Source organism: Leptopilina boulardi, unplaced genomic scaffold (assembly GCF_019393585.1).
Source record: "Leptopilina boulardi isolate dan_hultmark-lab unplaced genomic scaffold, ZJU_Lbou_2.1 LbouV2_310, whole genome shotgun sequence".
NCBI classification, from domain to species: Eukaryota; Metazoa; Arthropoda; class Insecta; order Hymenoptera; family Figitidae; genus Leptopilina; species Leptopilina boulardi.
Window position 1 is genome coordinate 2,570,207 of NW_026137875.1, and position 16,129 is coordinate 2,586,335.

Consider the following 16,129-nt stretch of genomic DNA (forward strand, 5'->3'; position numbering starts at 1 on the left):
CTATTACCGTTACAAAAATATGGTCATTTGAATTTTAAATTTAATGGATAAATAGTTAAAATTTAACATTAGGTCTAGATTATTTGGTAAAATTGTTTTCGCAGAACTTCATCTCAATTCCATATTATAATACGTATAAGAAGGTTTAATCTTGAACAGTTTCAAATTGAAAAAACTGATTTATCTCACTTACATCGAAAGTTACATTGGTTTAAAGAATGTCTATTTCTATAAGAGAGATTTGAGTAGTTTTTAAAAATTCCTTTATTTTGAAAAATTACTTTTTTTTGAAAATATTTACTTTTTAAAAAAGTAAATATTTTAAATATGATTATGTTGCATTTTTCAAAATAAACGGATTTTTAAAAACTACTCAAATCTCTCTTATAGAAATAGACATTCTTTAAACCAATGTAACTTTCGATGTAAGTGAGATAAATCAGTTTTTTCAATTTGAAACTGTTCAAGATTAAACCTTCTTATACGTATTATATTATGGAATTGAGATGAAGTTCTGCGAAAACAATTTTACCAAATAATCTAGACCTAATGTTAAATTTTAACTATTTATCAATTAAATTTAAAATTCAAATGACCATATTTTTGTAACGGTAATAGATAAAAGAGTTTTTTTTAATGTACAGGAAAATTTATGTACTTTAATTTACTTCTACATGACTTTATTGAAATAACGTTAAATAAAGGAGTAAAGTTTAAAAAATTAGAAAAATTTCAGTTAAAAAAAAAATTTTTAAATCAATATAATTTGAGTTTCCCTCCAACGATTATTTTAATTTTCGTCTTAAAATGATCGTGAGGCATCACCGAACTGATATAAAAAAAAACCTGAGAAGGGTCATGCAGTTTAGGTTGAACCTAAACGAAGCTCACCGTGCTCTACATTGATAAAGATTTGTTTTATAAATTCCACTTTGATATCGCTAAAACTCGGCGGTATTGAATAAGCCAAGCTAGAGCATAATTCAATTCTTTGAAAAACTATTCATGCTCATTATCATTTTTGTTTACAAAATTTAAAAAAATTTCTTTTTGATGCTTCTCATACGCGCGTTTGGCAGTATGAGCACCCAAGAATTTTTCAGTTTAGTTAAAACGGCTTCATATTGCTACGAGGCTGTTGTCAAATTCAAAGTGTGGAATTTGTCAACTCAAATTTTTTTTCCGCCATCGTTGCCATTTTTGTAGCGTTTAACAAATGGAATTTCCCACTAATCACATTAGTGATTACAAGTTTTAATTTAAAAAGAACTATTTGCAAATAGCTCCCACAAAGCACCGATAATTCCCTAAAGCTTCATTGAATAATTTTAGGTTACCTTGGGAAAGTTCCATCTCCACGTTCAGAAAAGATGGTATAAATCTTAAAATGTCCGCATGTGAGCAAATGTTTAAGGCGAAACTTGGCTGAATATGTAAATTATATTTTCGTTGAAGGTTCAAAATGAAAGTAGACTGAATATGTAAATTACATTTTCGTTGAAGGTTCAAAACATTTATATAAAATATACATTTTTATTTTATTATTTTTATTTATTTTATCCCTTTTTATATGTAAAGACTATTATTTAAACAGTAATTAAATTTATTTAAAAAAAATACACCAGCTAAAACTTTTTTTGAGTTAAAATAATAAAAAAAAATTCATGTCAATAAATTAAATATGAGCACTTTTTTCACAAAAACTGTAACAGTACTTTCTCAGAAATTACAATCAAAAATGCAATTTCCATTTGGAAAATTAATAAACGCTAAAAAATATACGACCTAAGATTTACCAATCACGAAAAAAACAAAAAAAAAATTTTATTAAATATTTAACATATTGATACTGCTTTACTGATTGTGACAGCCCTTTGGTAGATTATGTATTTCAGGTGGTTAGCAACAGCGCCAATCTCCTCCTTTCGGCAAATCTGCGAAACGTCTGGTGACATATATAACCTGCCAAACGGCTGTCATAATGAGTAAAATATGTTATGTTAAAATACTTTTTTTTCTTATTTTCGTGATTGGTAAATCTTAGGTCGTATATTTTTTAGCGTTTATTAATTTTCCAAATGGAAATTGCATTTTTGATTGTAATTTCTGAGAAAGTACTGTTACAGTTTTTGTGAAAAAAGTGCTCATATTTAATTTATTGACATGAAATTTTTTTAATTATTTTAACTGAAAAAAAGTTTTAGCTGGTGTATATCTTGCCAATAATCAATTATCCATAAAGGAAAAAGCATTTTACCATCTTGTTTTTAAGAAAAGGCTGTTGAAAATTTTCCAAAATTTTAGTATCAATGTAGATGGCGCTGCCTCACTTGAACCTGGCACATGCGAACATTTTAAGATTTAAACCATCTTTTCTGATATAGGGTTGTGAGTCGTGAAACGTTTCATTGAAAGATTGAAACTTTCATTTGAAAGTTTCAGTCTTTCATGGACGAAAATTTCATTAGTTTCATGAAACATTGGAGAACCAATAGTAAGCCTTCATGTGCACATGCGCAATAACGTAATAAATATTTTAGGTTAGGTAAAAAAATAAACTTGTGAAAAATTAATTATAATAATAAAATGTTTTACATTTTATTATTATATCATAATTTTGCCTATGTTTCGAACTGAAACCAGTTCATCTTCTGGGCTAAAAATTTAAACAAAATATCACATTAAATAATTTTTCAATCAAAACAATTTAAATGTAATAAATATCTGTTTTAATTTTCGAGTAATCGTTTGTATGCTATTTTTATGTATTATGATTATCGAGAGAGATATTTATTATATTTATTTAAACTGTTTTGATTGAAAAATTATTTAATGTCGTATTTTGTATGAAATGTTTATAGCTTTGAAAATGAACAGATTCCAGTTCGAAACGGAGACAAAATTCTAATATAGGGTAAATGCACTAATTGCGGCGAGATTCGAGTCAAAACACCTTTGAAATAGAAAATTCGACATTTCTATTGTATAAACTCAATTTAAGACTTATTAAACTTAAAGCTTATGTTATTAAGATATTAAAAAAAAATTTTAACTCTATAAAAATCGATTATTTAAACAAATATGAGGAATTAAAACTAATACCGTAATTTTCTATTGCGGCGAGTTTGTATCAGTTTCGGTGTATCAATTTCGGTGACCAAAATTGCGTGTATTTTGAAGATACTTTGCCCGCCGAAATTGAAGCCAATGGAAATCTTAAAAATGTTTCAATTGCGGCGCGGAAAAAAATTTGATCTCAAATAATTAAATTAATAATTGTTTAAATGTGCATCTTTATAAGTATTTGTATTAAAAAAAGATTGAAATAATTTTTTTTAATCATTTGGCAACAGTTATATTAAATAGAATAGTAATAATAGTTATTTTTTATGAACGCGCCGTTATTGGTGCACTCGCCGTAATTAGTACACTTACCCTAGTAATAAATCAAATATGACCAAAAAATCCGTTTTAAAACATTATTATTTCCAGTCGTTAAATTAATTAATATTATTATTAATGATTTATTATATATAATTTAAATATTCCCGCCTCTTTCTTTGAAACTTTGAAACGTTTCATGAAGCATTGAAACTTTCATGAAACTTTCATTCAACGAAAATTTCATGAAACTTTACAACCCTATTTCTGAACGCGGAGATGGAACTTTCCCAAGGTAACCTAAAAACATTCAGTGAAGCTTCAGGGAATTATCAGTGCTGTGTGGGAGTATTACTTAAATGAAAAAATGAATCTACATAGATTTAATTATATTTGGTAACCAGAACAAGTACGCCATTAACATTTTTTTAATAAAAATGAATAAAAATCGCTATAGTTCGTTCTTAGTAGAAAAGAATTTTTAATTTAATTTATTTAGTTTTGTTTAAATTTCCGATATAAAAATGTTTTTAAGAAATTTTAAATTATTTAAATACTTACAGTATTTGCTGATTTCTCATCCAAAAAACATAGTAGTAACATCTTTGACATTATAGTAGAAACAAAATTCAACCACCAAAGATATTCATATATACTAATTTTTGTATTTTTAAAAGACATCTGAAATCGATAATTTGTTTATCACAATTATAATTAGAGCAACTAGTAATAATATTACAAATTTTTATTAAATTTCTCACCAAAAATAGAAAAAATTGAACACATAATTCATAAGATAATTGAAGCACTTTTTGATGAAATACATTGTTGAACGTCTTCTGAATTAAAATTGCATATCTGTTAAAAAATTTTTTTACTTCAGTCTAAATAAATAATTAAAAATTAATTTCTTCTTTCGTTATATTTTTTAACACACATCCATACCATAAATGAAAATTTTGATTGGATATGTCTTATCGCAAATATTCAGATTTCAAACCTTTTAAGATTTTCATGTTGAACGACAAATATTTTAAGTTCAGGCTGATATTCTACGTGAGATTGAAATTGATGACTATTTATTAAATCTTGAATGTTATATTGTAAAAAATTAATCAATCCACTGTAAATAATTTGAGAGATAACACGTTTTGTAAATTGAAATAAAATAATAAATTTATAACTTGAAGTTTCTGATGTATTATAAGGAATAGTTGAATGATAGAAAAATTGTCGAAGTTCATCAAGAAAAGTACAATATAGTATGATGATTATGGAAAGTTGAGCATTAGACGTCGTAATATTTTTATTAAATTCACTTATTTTATGATTCCAGTTTTCATAAATTGATACAATTAATTCCTTCAATGCTGTAATTAAATATATAAAAAAAGACTTTTTTTCGTAGAATTTGTTATATTTACGCATTTTATTAAAATATGAAATAATTAAATAATAATTTTCTTTAAATAAATTAAAAATTCTCTTTATTTTCATTTTAATTTTCCAAAAGTTATCTTTAATAATTAGCAACTATTATATTGGACAATAAATTTAAAAAATTTCTGAAATAGGGAATTGTCACGTTTATTTTTTGAAAATAAAATAATATTTTCAAAATTAAAATTTTAATTCTTTCACAGCCAGGATTATGATGTCAGTGTTTCAAAAATCAAAATGGCGGATCCAATATGGTGCTCGAAGAAATTTTAAATCCGTTTATATTTGCTTTAAACTTGTTACTCTTAGGGTTTTCATTGTTGTGGATTACAAATCTGATATTAAAGTTGTAATTAATGATCCCGAAAACTCCCGAATAACAACTTTTAAACAATTTGGAACGATTAAAAAAAAGCCGCCATATTGGATCCGACATTTTGAATTTTTAAAAATTAACTAACTAAACTAATAAAATCGTGAGCAGGGATTCATAAACTGCAAGTAACTTCTTTAACCTGAATAAAAATTTCTTCAGAACTACTTTAAATTAAAGGTTAATTACTTTTTTAAAAGTATTTTAAGTGATTTCAATAAATATTTAGATTTTGTTTCTAAACAATAGTAAGTTTTGGACAGAATCTAATATTGATATATTTGCAAACAAAGTTTAATATTGTAAATTATTCTTACAGGAATTATCTTTGTCTATTTTTGCAAAGTGCAAATATTTTCCACACTCTAAAAGATGTGGGAAAATTTATTAATACTAAATTTTCGGCAGCAGCATTAACATCTGGCAAACTTTGAAATAAAAATTTTGCCTCTGTCAGTGTAAAAATTAAGAAAAAATTTATTTTTGCTAAAAATAAGATAAAATTTCAAATTTTTTTTTTTTTTATTGAACTAGAAGAAAATTGAAAAATAGATATGGGCAAATCCACGAATTTTTTAACTTTTGTGATTCTCGAATCGAACACTTAAGAGCATTTGAACCTTCGTGACGTCACAAATCATGGCGCATGACACGCAAACTTCTCAGGTATGTGAAAAGCACAATTTTGAATATTTTTTAAAAAAACCTTTTGGAAAATGTTCAGAATAACATAGACTCTGTCTGTTATGTGCGGAAAATTCAAAATTTTGCGTTTAAAACGTTTTTTAAACAATGTTAAGGTCACAAATCATGGCGCATTACACGCAAACTTCTCAGGTATGTGAAAAACACAATTTTGAATATTTTTTAAAAAAACCTTTTGGAAAATGTTCAGAGAAACATAGACTATGTCTGTTATGTGCGAAAAATTCAAAATTTTGCGTATAAAACGTTTTTTAAACAATGTTTAAGTTGGTTGTCACAAGTAAGGAAAAATACACGAATTGCTTATATGTAGGCATTGTTTAAAAAACGTTTTAAACGCAAAATTTTGAATTTTTCGCACATAACAGACAGAGTCTGTGTTATTCGGAATATTTTCCAAAAGGTTTTTTTTAAAAAATATTCAAAATTGTGTTTTTCACATACCTGAGAAGTTTGCGTGTCATGCGCCATGATTTGTGACCTTAACCCTTTAAGGACCAAATGTACAAAAATTTTACCTGAATTTTGGCAATTTTTTTAACTAACAAAACGCATTAAGAAAAAATTCGCAATATACATTTCTTATGGTCCATGAACCGCTCTTTCAGATGGTGCATCTGAAAAAACCGTAAATTGAAAATTAAACAAATTACAGATAATTGTTTATAAAAAAACACGAATTTTCAAGGTTTTTTTTTTACTTTAGAATTTTTTTGGACCATGTACCATTTTAGAATATCTTCGCCAGGTACAAATAACGCGTCAAAAATGTTCGCCCTTTGACATGGTGGCATAGATTTTAATAAAAAACTAAATGTCAAAAAAATATTGTTAATTAAAGTTGACATTTTAATAACAAAAAGGCAGCTATTGTCAAACAATTTAAAAACTCATCGGATCCTCTCGAAAATTGTTACTCGGGGGTTTTCGGGCTCGCTGATTACGAATCTGAAGTCGATTTTCAAAAATTCAAAATGGCGGATCCAATATGGCGGACGTCAAAATGAAAAACTCATCGGATTCACTCGAAAATTGTTACTCAGGGGTTTTCGGGGTCGCTGATTACGAATCTGAAGTCGATTTTCAAAAATTCAAAATGGCGGATCCAATATGGCGGACGTCAAAATGAAAAACTCATCGGATTCACTCGAAAATTGTTACACGGGGGTTTTCGGTGTCGCTGATTACGAATCTGAAGTCGTTTTTCGAAAATTCAAAATGGCGGATCCAATATGGCGGATGTCAAAACAAAAAACTCATCGGATTCACTCGAAAATCGTTACTCGGGGGTTTTCGGGGTCGCTGAGTACGAATTTGAAGTCAGATTTTCAAAATTTTTATAATTCAAAATGGCGGATCAAATATGGTGGACGAAAAATTAAAAATTCATTGGATTCACTCGAAAATCGTTACTCGGGGGTTTTTGGGGTCGCTGATTACGAATCTGAAGTCGTTTTTCGAAAATTCAAAATGGCGGATCCAATGTGGCTGTAAAATGTTCAAGAATTCATCGCAGACGATTGAATTATTTGTATTTAGTTATTTTTTATTATTTTTTATTTAGTTAATTTTTTTTTAATTTTTTGATTCCCAAAGGGTGTGCTGCAGTTTTCTGAAAAGATTGACTATATTTTTATAAGTTTAAAGAATATTTACTACGTTCTTCAGCCGTCAAATTGTCTAAACGTTATCCGACTCTCACCGCGTGGAGGTAAACGTAGATTGGAGAGCCTTTTTTTAATTTTTTTTTAGATTTTTTAATTTTTTAGATTTTTTTTAGATTTTTTATTTTAAAAATTTTTTTTTATATTTTTTGATTTTTTAGATTTTTTTTAGATATTTTAATTTTTTAAAAATTTTTAAAAATTGTTTTTTATATATTATTGTCTTTTTTCATTGCAGTCTTTCATTGCTTAGTCTTTGACATTTATTTATTATGCGTTGAAGAAAAGCATTCTTTGCAAAAGTAACCTGTGCACAATTTGCAATATAGAAATGTTCTGATCTCGCAGGTGTCTTGAGAACAATACTTTCTTTTTTGAGTTGTTTCCAGCGAATGGTTTTTGAAATCATCTGATTTTTTTGTTGACAAATAATGTTTGGCAATACTTAGTGCGAAATCTTTCACTGACATTTTTTTTTCTTCTTTGACAACAGCATTCCTTAATAATATAGCATTTGTAAGAGAAGATTGAATCATTCTCAAAAACACTGGCCAGGTCCACCTCTTACTTCGAAAAGTTGGTAACGCTTTACTACAATATTGGTCTTGTAGGTCAACACCTCCCATATATTTATTGTAGTCTTTAAAGGCCTTGGGCATTTTGAAATTGTCCCTAGCTTTTTTTTCTTTAGAATAGCGTTCCACGTCTTTCATTGGTTGAACTCCAGCTGCTGTTGAAAGCAAAGAAACTTCTTTGGAATCCATGATAGCGATGTAGTTTAAACCACTATTTTCTTCGTGCTTAACTATAAATTCACCTCTGGAAGCATTTTTATTTAAAGAAAATTTTTCTTTCACTCGATCTTTTCTAACAACTCCAGTTGCTTTCAAACCGCATTTTTTTAAATGGACAAGCAAATCGGGATTTGTGAAGTAATTATCAAAATAAATGTGATATTCACCTAGCTTCTTTCTGGTAGTTGTTAAAAGCAATTTTTCAGTCATGTTTAAAATCACGCGACTTCCCAAAGCACATTTCGATAATATACCTTCATTGTTTTTCGAATTTTTTCCACAATAAATATCAGATTCGAACAGAAACCCATCGGCACCACACAGTGCCCACATTTTGACGCCGAAACGCACTGGCTTATTACGAATGAATTGCTTAAATTTCAAACGACCATAAAACTTGATCATCATTTCGTCTGCTGAAATCGCTGTTTGAAAAAAACCAAAGCGCTTTATATTAGTTTTAAACAATTCAAAAATTTTTCGTACTCTCCATGCTGGGTCACTTGAATTTTCATCATCCTTTTTCGAGAATTTTAAATTAGTTTTGATTTTTAAAAATCGATTTCGGCTCATAGCTGACTTGACAACGGTACATTCTAAAAAAGGATCCGTTGACCAATAATCTTTTTCAGCTGTTCGTTTATTAAATATTGTTAAAATAATTATGGCGATGAAAGTTTCTAACTCTTGTAATGAAATCTCTAAACCATTTTCGAAAGATGCTTCTATAATATATTCCTTCATTGAAAGTGAAAAAAACATGTCGAAAATTTCAACAGGCGTACTGTTACGAATTGTATTTTTATCTTTATCAGTCAAAAGATATTCATTCAATAACTTATCATTGTATCGCTTTTCGCCGTCAACCCAACTATACTCATGATCTTTTTCTAAATACTTCTGATTTTCAGTATAATTTTCAAAAACTTCTCTGTATGCCTTGTTATTGGTACAGAAAATTTCTTCACCTTCATAATCATCATTTTGACTTTTATAATCATCATTTTCATATTCAGAATCATCTTCAGCATCTGAGGTGTTTGAATTAGGCAGTATAGCGATATCAATTGTTTCGTCATTTTCAAATAATTCTGTACGTGCCACTTCAGATGCTGAATAAGTAGATTGAGCCGATTTTCGACGAGGCATGCTACTCACTTCCAAGGAGAAAAAAGTATTTATATTGTAAAAGTTATACAAACCTGCTGTGACGGTCGAAAATAAATTTCGTAATACAAAAAATTTACACTACTACAAGGTACTTATAATATTTGATGTCCGTGTTTCTTGTGAGAAAGTCATCCATCTATCGGAGCTTTTGGGAATTAATTTTGGCGGGTTATTTCAAATGCAGTTGTACACTTTCATATAATTTCTTTGATTTTCGGCTGCTAATAATAATAAAGCTAAAATATTATATATCAAAAATAGAGAAAAAATATAAAAAATTATAAAATTTAGAAAATTTTTATCGGATATTCTGAAAATCGACATCAGATTCGTAATCAGCGACCCCGAAAACCCCCGAGTAACAATTTTCGAGTGAATCCGATGAGTTTTTCATTTTGACGTCCGCCATATTGGATCCGCCATTTTGAATTTTTGAAAATCGACTTCAGATTCGTAATCAGCGAGCCCGAAAACCCCCGAGTAACAATTTTCGAGAGGATCCGATGAGTTTTTAAATTGTTTGACAATAGCTGCCTTTTTGTTATTAAAATGTCAACTTTAATTAACAATATTTTTTTGACATTTAGTTTTTTATTAAAATCTATGCCACCATGTCAAAGGGCGAACATTTTTGACGCGTTATTTGTACCTGGCGAAGATATTCTAAAATGGTACATGGTCCAAAAAAATTCTAAAGTAAAAAAAAACCTTGAAAATTCGTGTTTTTTTATAAACAATTATCTGTAATTTGTTTAATTTTCAATTTACGGTTTTTTCAGATGCACCATCTGAAAGAGCGGTTCATGGACCATAAGAAATGTATATTGCGAATTTTTTCTTAATGCGTTTTGTTAGTTAAAAAAATTGCCAAAATTCAGGTAAAATTTTTGTACATTTGGTCCTTAAAGGGTTAACATTGTTTAAAAAACGTTTTAAACGCAAAATTTTCAATTTTCCGCACATAACAGACAGAGTCTATGTTATTCTGAACATTTTCCAAAAGGTTTTTTTAAAAAATATTCAAAATTGTGCTTTTCACATACCTGAGAAGTTTGCGTGTCATGCGCCATGATTTGTGACGTCACGAAGGTTCAAATGCTCTTAAAACTTTGGGTATCATTTTTTTTTTGCTAAATTATATACAAAGGAACATTTATGTATAGTATTAGAACAAAATATTTATTTGACAATTAGTTTTATAAGTTAAAAAGTGAAAAAATGCTTAAATTTCATTTGAATTTCTTGAAAAAGTTTATATTCTTAACGTTTTTATTTTTTCGGCGTGTAAAATATCACTTCTACTATGGAAATATCAAACAGACATATTTTGTCAAAAAATTTTCATTATGCCATTAGTGTGCCACCACTAAAACTAAAAATACGAAGGTTTGATTGAGTGATAGCACTTTTTAAAAAAATTCAATTGAACGTCTTCTTATGAAAATATCTATTACGGCGTTGGAAAATAATAAAAGTTCAATGCATTTCTTAAAAGGTGATGAAAAAACATAACTTTTAAGACCTTCTTCAATGATGTGCCTCTAATTGTATTCCTGTGGCAACAATTTAAAGAAGATAATAAAAATCGTGATTTCATTTAAATTTATACATTTTTGAAAGGCACAACTGCATTTTTGCTTTAAACAGGTCAATCTATGGTGTAATCGAAACATTTTCATACATATATTTGAACACAAAAACGCCGCTTAAGGATTTTGAGTGAAATAAATTTTATTAAGTTAAGAATATGCTCAAAACACTTTTTTGGAGTCTTTACCACCTCTTTTTTCAAAATCCTGACGTGCTAAGCAAATTTGGGTGCCAGAATCGTGTTCAGAGGACGAAAATACATTGGAAAGCACTCCGATATCAAAAATAAAAAAAGTTGAATTTTTCAATTTTATATGTAATTTATTAACATTAAAGAGTTTAAAGAGTTAAACATTGACCGCGTGAGCTAAAAATGAATCACGCATATGAATTTGTAGTGCTAAAATGTACTTAAACATTGTATACAAAGTGACATCAATGTGCCTGCAAATGAAAAAAAGAAAATTTTTTTTCTTGAAAGTTAAAAGTTTCGTGGATTTGCCAATATAGAGTTATAAATTTATTTTCAACAAACGTTTTTCTCTTTATTTTTACATTTTTAAAATAATAAAAAAAAATGTTAATTCTCTTAGTTGTTAATTAATTTACAATAATAATTTTAGAATAATTACCATTTTCAGATGTCATTTCGATATTATAATGATGAACTGCTTTATCCATTACAGCATTTAAGGAAATTGCGCAGGCTTCTATGGTGGGATGAAACTCTTCACTTTAGTATTTAAAATCTTAATTTTATAAAAGTTTAAAAAGTTTGAAGTTTAAGTTTAGTTAAAGTTTAAGTTCTAGACAAAAAGAACTAATAGCCATTTATGAAAAAAAAATTTTTACTCAGAATAAGAACTAATAGTCATTTATGAAAAAAAAACTTTTACTCAGAATATTAAATAAGTTGAACTCTTTTTCATTATTGAGAAAGAAAAAAAGTTTTCAATTTTGTTGAGTCACGTTTAAAAAACTTTTTTCTCTTTTTCATTATATTGGTCAATAATCAGTCATCAACTGCTTGTCATTAGGGAGAGTAGTCTTTCTTTTTAATTATCTTCCACAAGATTCAGTTTTTAAATTGCAATCAGTGTCGTCAAATATTTTTTAAAATTAAATGTAAAATTGTCAAATATGTTTTAAAAAAAAATAATTTTCTTTGACTATATTTCGTCGATATAACAATAAAAAATTTATATTAATTAACATTTTTTTCTTTAGTGAAAAAAAAAATTTTTTAAATAAAGTCAAAATTTTTTAAACAGATCACCTAAAATTTAGAAATAAAATAATTAATTTTTAACGAAAAATTATTTTTTTGATTCTTAATAATCAAAATAAGTTTTTTTGAAATTATAAGATAAAAAAAATTTGTTGTTAAATCGTTTAATTTGTTATTAATAGTAGTCAAAAATGATTAATGTTAATTCTTTTTAAATTAATTAACATTAAATCCTGTAAAAAATTTTAAAAATTGTATTTTCTACTGCACTTATATTTTTTAATATTAAATATAGATCATCTGTTTAAGAAATTATGAGTCAATAATATTTATTCATGTTTTAAAAAACGATTCTTTGATTACAATTTTTTTATTATACAAAAACCTTCTAATACAAAAAACTTTTTTTGAATCCAAAATAATACAAAAAAAAAATTTCAAATTTGTAAATCAAGTCAGAGAAAATAAGCTTTTCTCAACAAAAAAGTTTTTTTCAATGAAATTTGTAATAAGCTTATTTTTTTTTTGCAGATATTTGGATAATTCTGTGGTAAAAAGTGATTTAAAAATTAATAAACTTGCATAAAATTTTGGAATTCACTTGAAAATCTTTACAATTTAAAGCAGTAAGTTTAAAATTATAAAACAAATGCTTTTTATTTATACTGTAAGTGATTGCATAAAAAATAGAAAATGGTTTGTTGTACAAAAATGATTAAATAGTGAACGGAAAATTAGTCACTAATTTTCTTCAAATTAGATAGAGATTAGGAAAATATTTCAATAAAAATATTAGGATTTAAGGTATTTCATATATTTCGTACGATTTTAAAATTAATCAAAATAGACAAATTTTAAGTTATTAATTTGAATAAAAAACCACTAGACAATTTTAACGAAACTTGTCGTAATATAAAACAAAAATTACTGTCAAGTACAATATAAAGTTAGTGGATTGAAAGTTTGAAGATTGTGAAAATAATAGATTTTGGAAATAGTTTACTTTGGAAAAATAATAGGTTAAGAAAAGTATACTATGGGAAAATAATATAGAATGTGGATTTTAACGATTGAGAAATATGTACCCTAACAATTCATATCGTTACAAAAAATTGTAATATTAAAGACAAATTCATTGAGATTATTCCGTGAGTTTCATATTTTCCTGTCGAGTATACGTTAAAACTACCGTAGCATTCAAAAAGTCATACAACCACATTACACGAAATAAATTGTCGTAATTTTTGAAAGTTGTTTGTTTCAAGAAAAATATTAGAATTTTCGGATGAAATCGATTTTGTTTTAAATTTCTTACATGGCTGAATGATTTCTTAAGCGAAGTAAAATTCTGATCGTCAGCAATTATAATAAAAATCACTTCTTGAAGATCGTTGATGATTAATTTTGAATACAGATCATCAGCATCAAATTGAAAATTGATAATTGTATTTGGAAATCGAGATGTTATTTCAAACAAATCGTCATGTATGGAAATTTCTTTGGGTTTATTATTGTCTCTTGTGATTATAACTTGATTAACTTTAGCATCTTTTTGAATATAATTTGTCAAATTTTGCAACCAATTGATACCATAACAAAACTCGTTTTGAACTAAGAGATAAATTAGAGTTTTAAAAATCATTGTTTTCGTGTACATAAAAACAATTTTTTGAAAAGTTTTATTGTAATGGAAACTTGTTTTAGAGAAAGAATAACATAACAACAAAAAAATCTAATTCATACTAACATGAAACTTTCTGATTTGATTTTAAAAAAATATTTACCAATAAGTTTTTTTATTTTTTCTATAATATATATTGCACTTTATGCCAAGTAACTGAAAGTAATTTTCTATCACTTTTTTCTTCATTTTAAACATAGATATAAATCTTTTTTTTAAAAAAAGAATATTGATTATACTGCCGACCTGATTTTTAAAACATACTTTCTACCTTTTTGCATCATTTCGAGAAATTTGACAAAACGCGTTTGCATCTGTACTTAATTATATTTTTAAAAATATAACAATGCCTCTTGATTAATTTAAGTATATAGGTAAAATTTTATTATTTAAAAAAAAAGTTGCAATCTTTAATTGCAAATATGCAAAACTGTTAATATAATTTTTAATTAAGTGCAAAATCGATGTGAATCATTATTAAAAACCATTTCCACGTACCCAAGCAAAAATTTACAACCGGCACAGTGTTGCGCCAGTTCTGACAATTACTGGCAAAATACTGACCTCCAATATTGAACCAATACTGGTATATGTTTGGGATGATAACGTTTATTAGTGTCAGGGTTGGACACAGTTTTGGTTTTTTGTTTATAAATATTTTGTTTAGATAAATTCAGTCAATTGTGTTATATGGGTGGAAAGATCTACAAAAGAGGAACACCTTTGCTGTGGACCGTAAATTGATTGGTCAAAAATTAAAAAAGGTATAAACATTTAAAAAAAAAATCTAGTCAGGGTTGGACACTTTTTGAAAATCGAAACGCATTATTGGTAAAAACGTAAAATAACATTTGTAATGTTTTTTATTCTTATTTTTTCATGTTTATCTTTACTTATTGTTAATAAATTGTAAAGCTTCATGGGTTTAAAAAAGGAATGAACTCAAATTATAAAAAATAACGCTTTATTGTTCCAAATAACTCAATGAAATGATGAACAAAATTTATACAATTTAAGTATTATTTTTCTAATATCTTTGGCACAATTTTGCACTGAAATATCAATAAAAAAAAATTTATTTATAAATTGTGTCAAATTCATAATTAATATGGGTGTCCAACCCTAACTAGAAGCATCATTTTCGAATTGTGCTAACCATAACTAGACATGTGTCGCGATTCGATTTTTCACTTTTTTTCTTCTTAAATTATGTACCCCACAATACATTCAATAAGCTTACCTTGCCGAATTCTTGCTTTCTTTACACATTTTTTAGGTTTATTCACAAGTCAAACAAAACTTTTTTTGTCTCTTCGATTGCACCGAAGTCACAGGAGACGCTACTTTTGATTCTCCAAAAATGTAATGCCACAAAAAGTTAGGTTACACTACTAGAAGATTCGTCACGTACGCACACAGGTGGCGCTAGTGTTCTTATTAAAAAAAAGCCAAGTGTCCAACCCTGACACTATTCCCCTATTTATTTGTATTTCTTTAAATTACCGAAATTGAATGAAATTATTGGTTAAAATAGAGTTTATTTGATTCAAATATATTTTTTCAGTGTAAGAAAAATAATTTGAGAACTTTATTAATTATGTATTTTTTTTAATAAAAAGTTTTAATATTAAATTTAAATTTCATAATTTTATTAACGAACGCGTTGCAGTAATCGAAAAGAAGTATTAAAATAATTTAAAAAATATATGTATGTAAATTTAATTTCTAACCAACAAAAAAATACACAATTTTCACGTCTATGAAGTTGGCGTCAACGCTCAACGTCGAAAATTATTTTTCACGGGATTAAAAATAACAAATCATTTTTAAAAAAGTTTTGGGTTCACATAATACCTTAAAAAGTATTTCCTAAGGCATTACATATGTGACAGTCCCCGAGAGAAGGGACCTTAGCTCACCAAAACGAATTTCACAGGGCAAGCGTTTGAAGAAGAAGCAGAAACGCGGAAATCGAAGAGTGGGGCGGAACTTCTGAAAAGTTCCCCCACCACACTAACACAACGTTGTGTTTCTGTATACGTGAGCTTCGTCTACTTCGTGTATCTTCGGGTCTCAGTCAGCACGAACCGAGCGAAGCTCACG

General features: G+C 27.3%; 1 protein-coding gene across 1 annotated transcript; it reads right to left on the reverse strand.

The window, feature by feature from the left end:
• Positions 1-2,644: 2,644 nt before the first annotated feature.
• LOC127283810 (uncharacterized) lies at positions 2,645-11,899 on the reverse strand. The gene is made up of 4 exons (XM_051308904.1): positions 11,750-11,899; positions 4,382-4,751; positions 4,143-4,239; positions 2,645-2,656 (listed from the first exon to the last, which is right to left on the reverse strand). Exons 1-4 carry the CDS (start codon positions 11,796-11,798, stop codon positions 2,645-2,647), a joined length of 528 nt encoding a protein of 175 aa, XP_051164861.1. The 5' UTR covers positions 11,799-11,899.
• Positions 11,900-16,129: the final 4,230 nt, after the last annotated feature.

Coding starts and splice junctions, on each gene's coding strand:
- LOC127283810 (XM_051308904.1), bottom strand. CDS start 11,798: ATGGATAAAGCAGTTCATCATTATAATATCGAAATGACATCTGAAAAT. Junction 4,752..11,749: donor CGAAATGACATCTGAAAATG/GTAATTATTCTA, acceptor ATTTAATTACAG/CATTGAAGGAATTAATTGTA. Junction 4,240..4,381: donor CAACATGAAAATCTTAAAAG/GTTTGAAATCTG, acceptor ATTTTTTAACAG/ATATGCAATTTTAATTCAGA.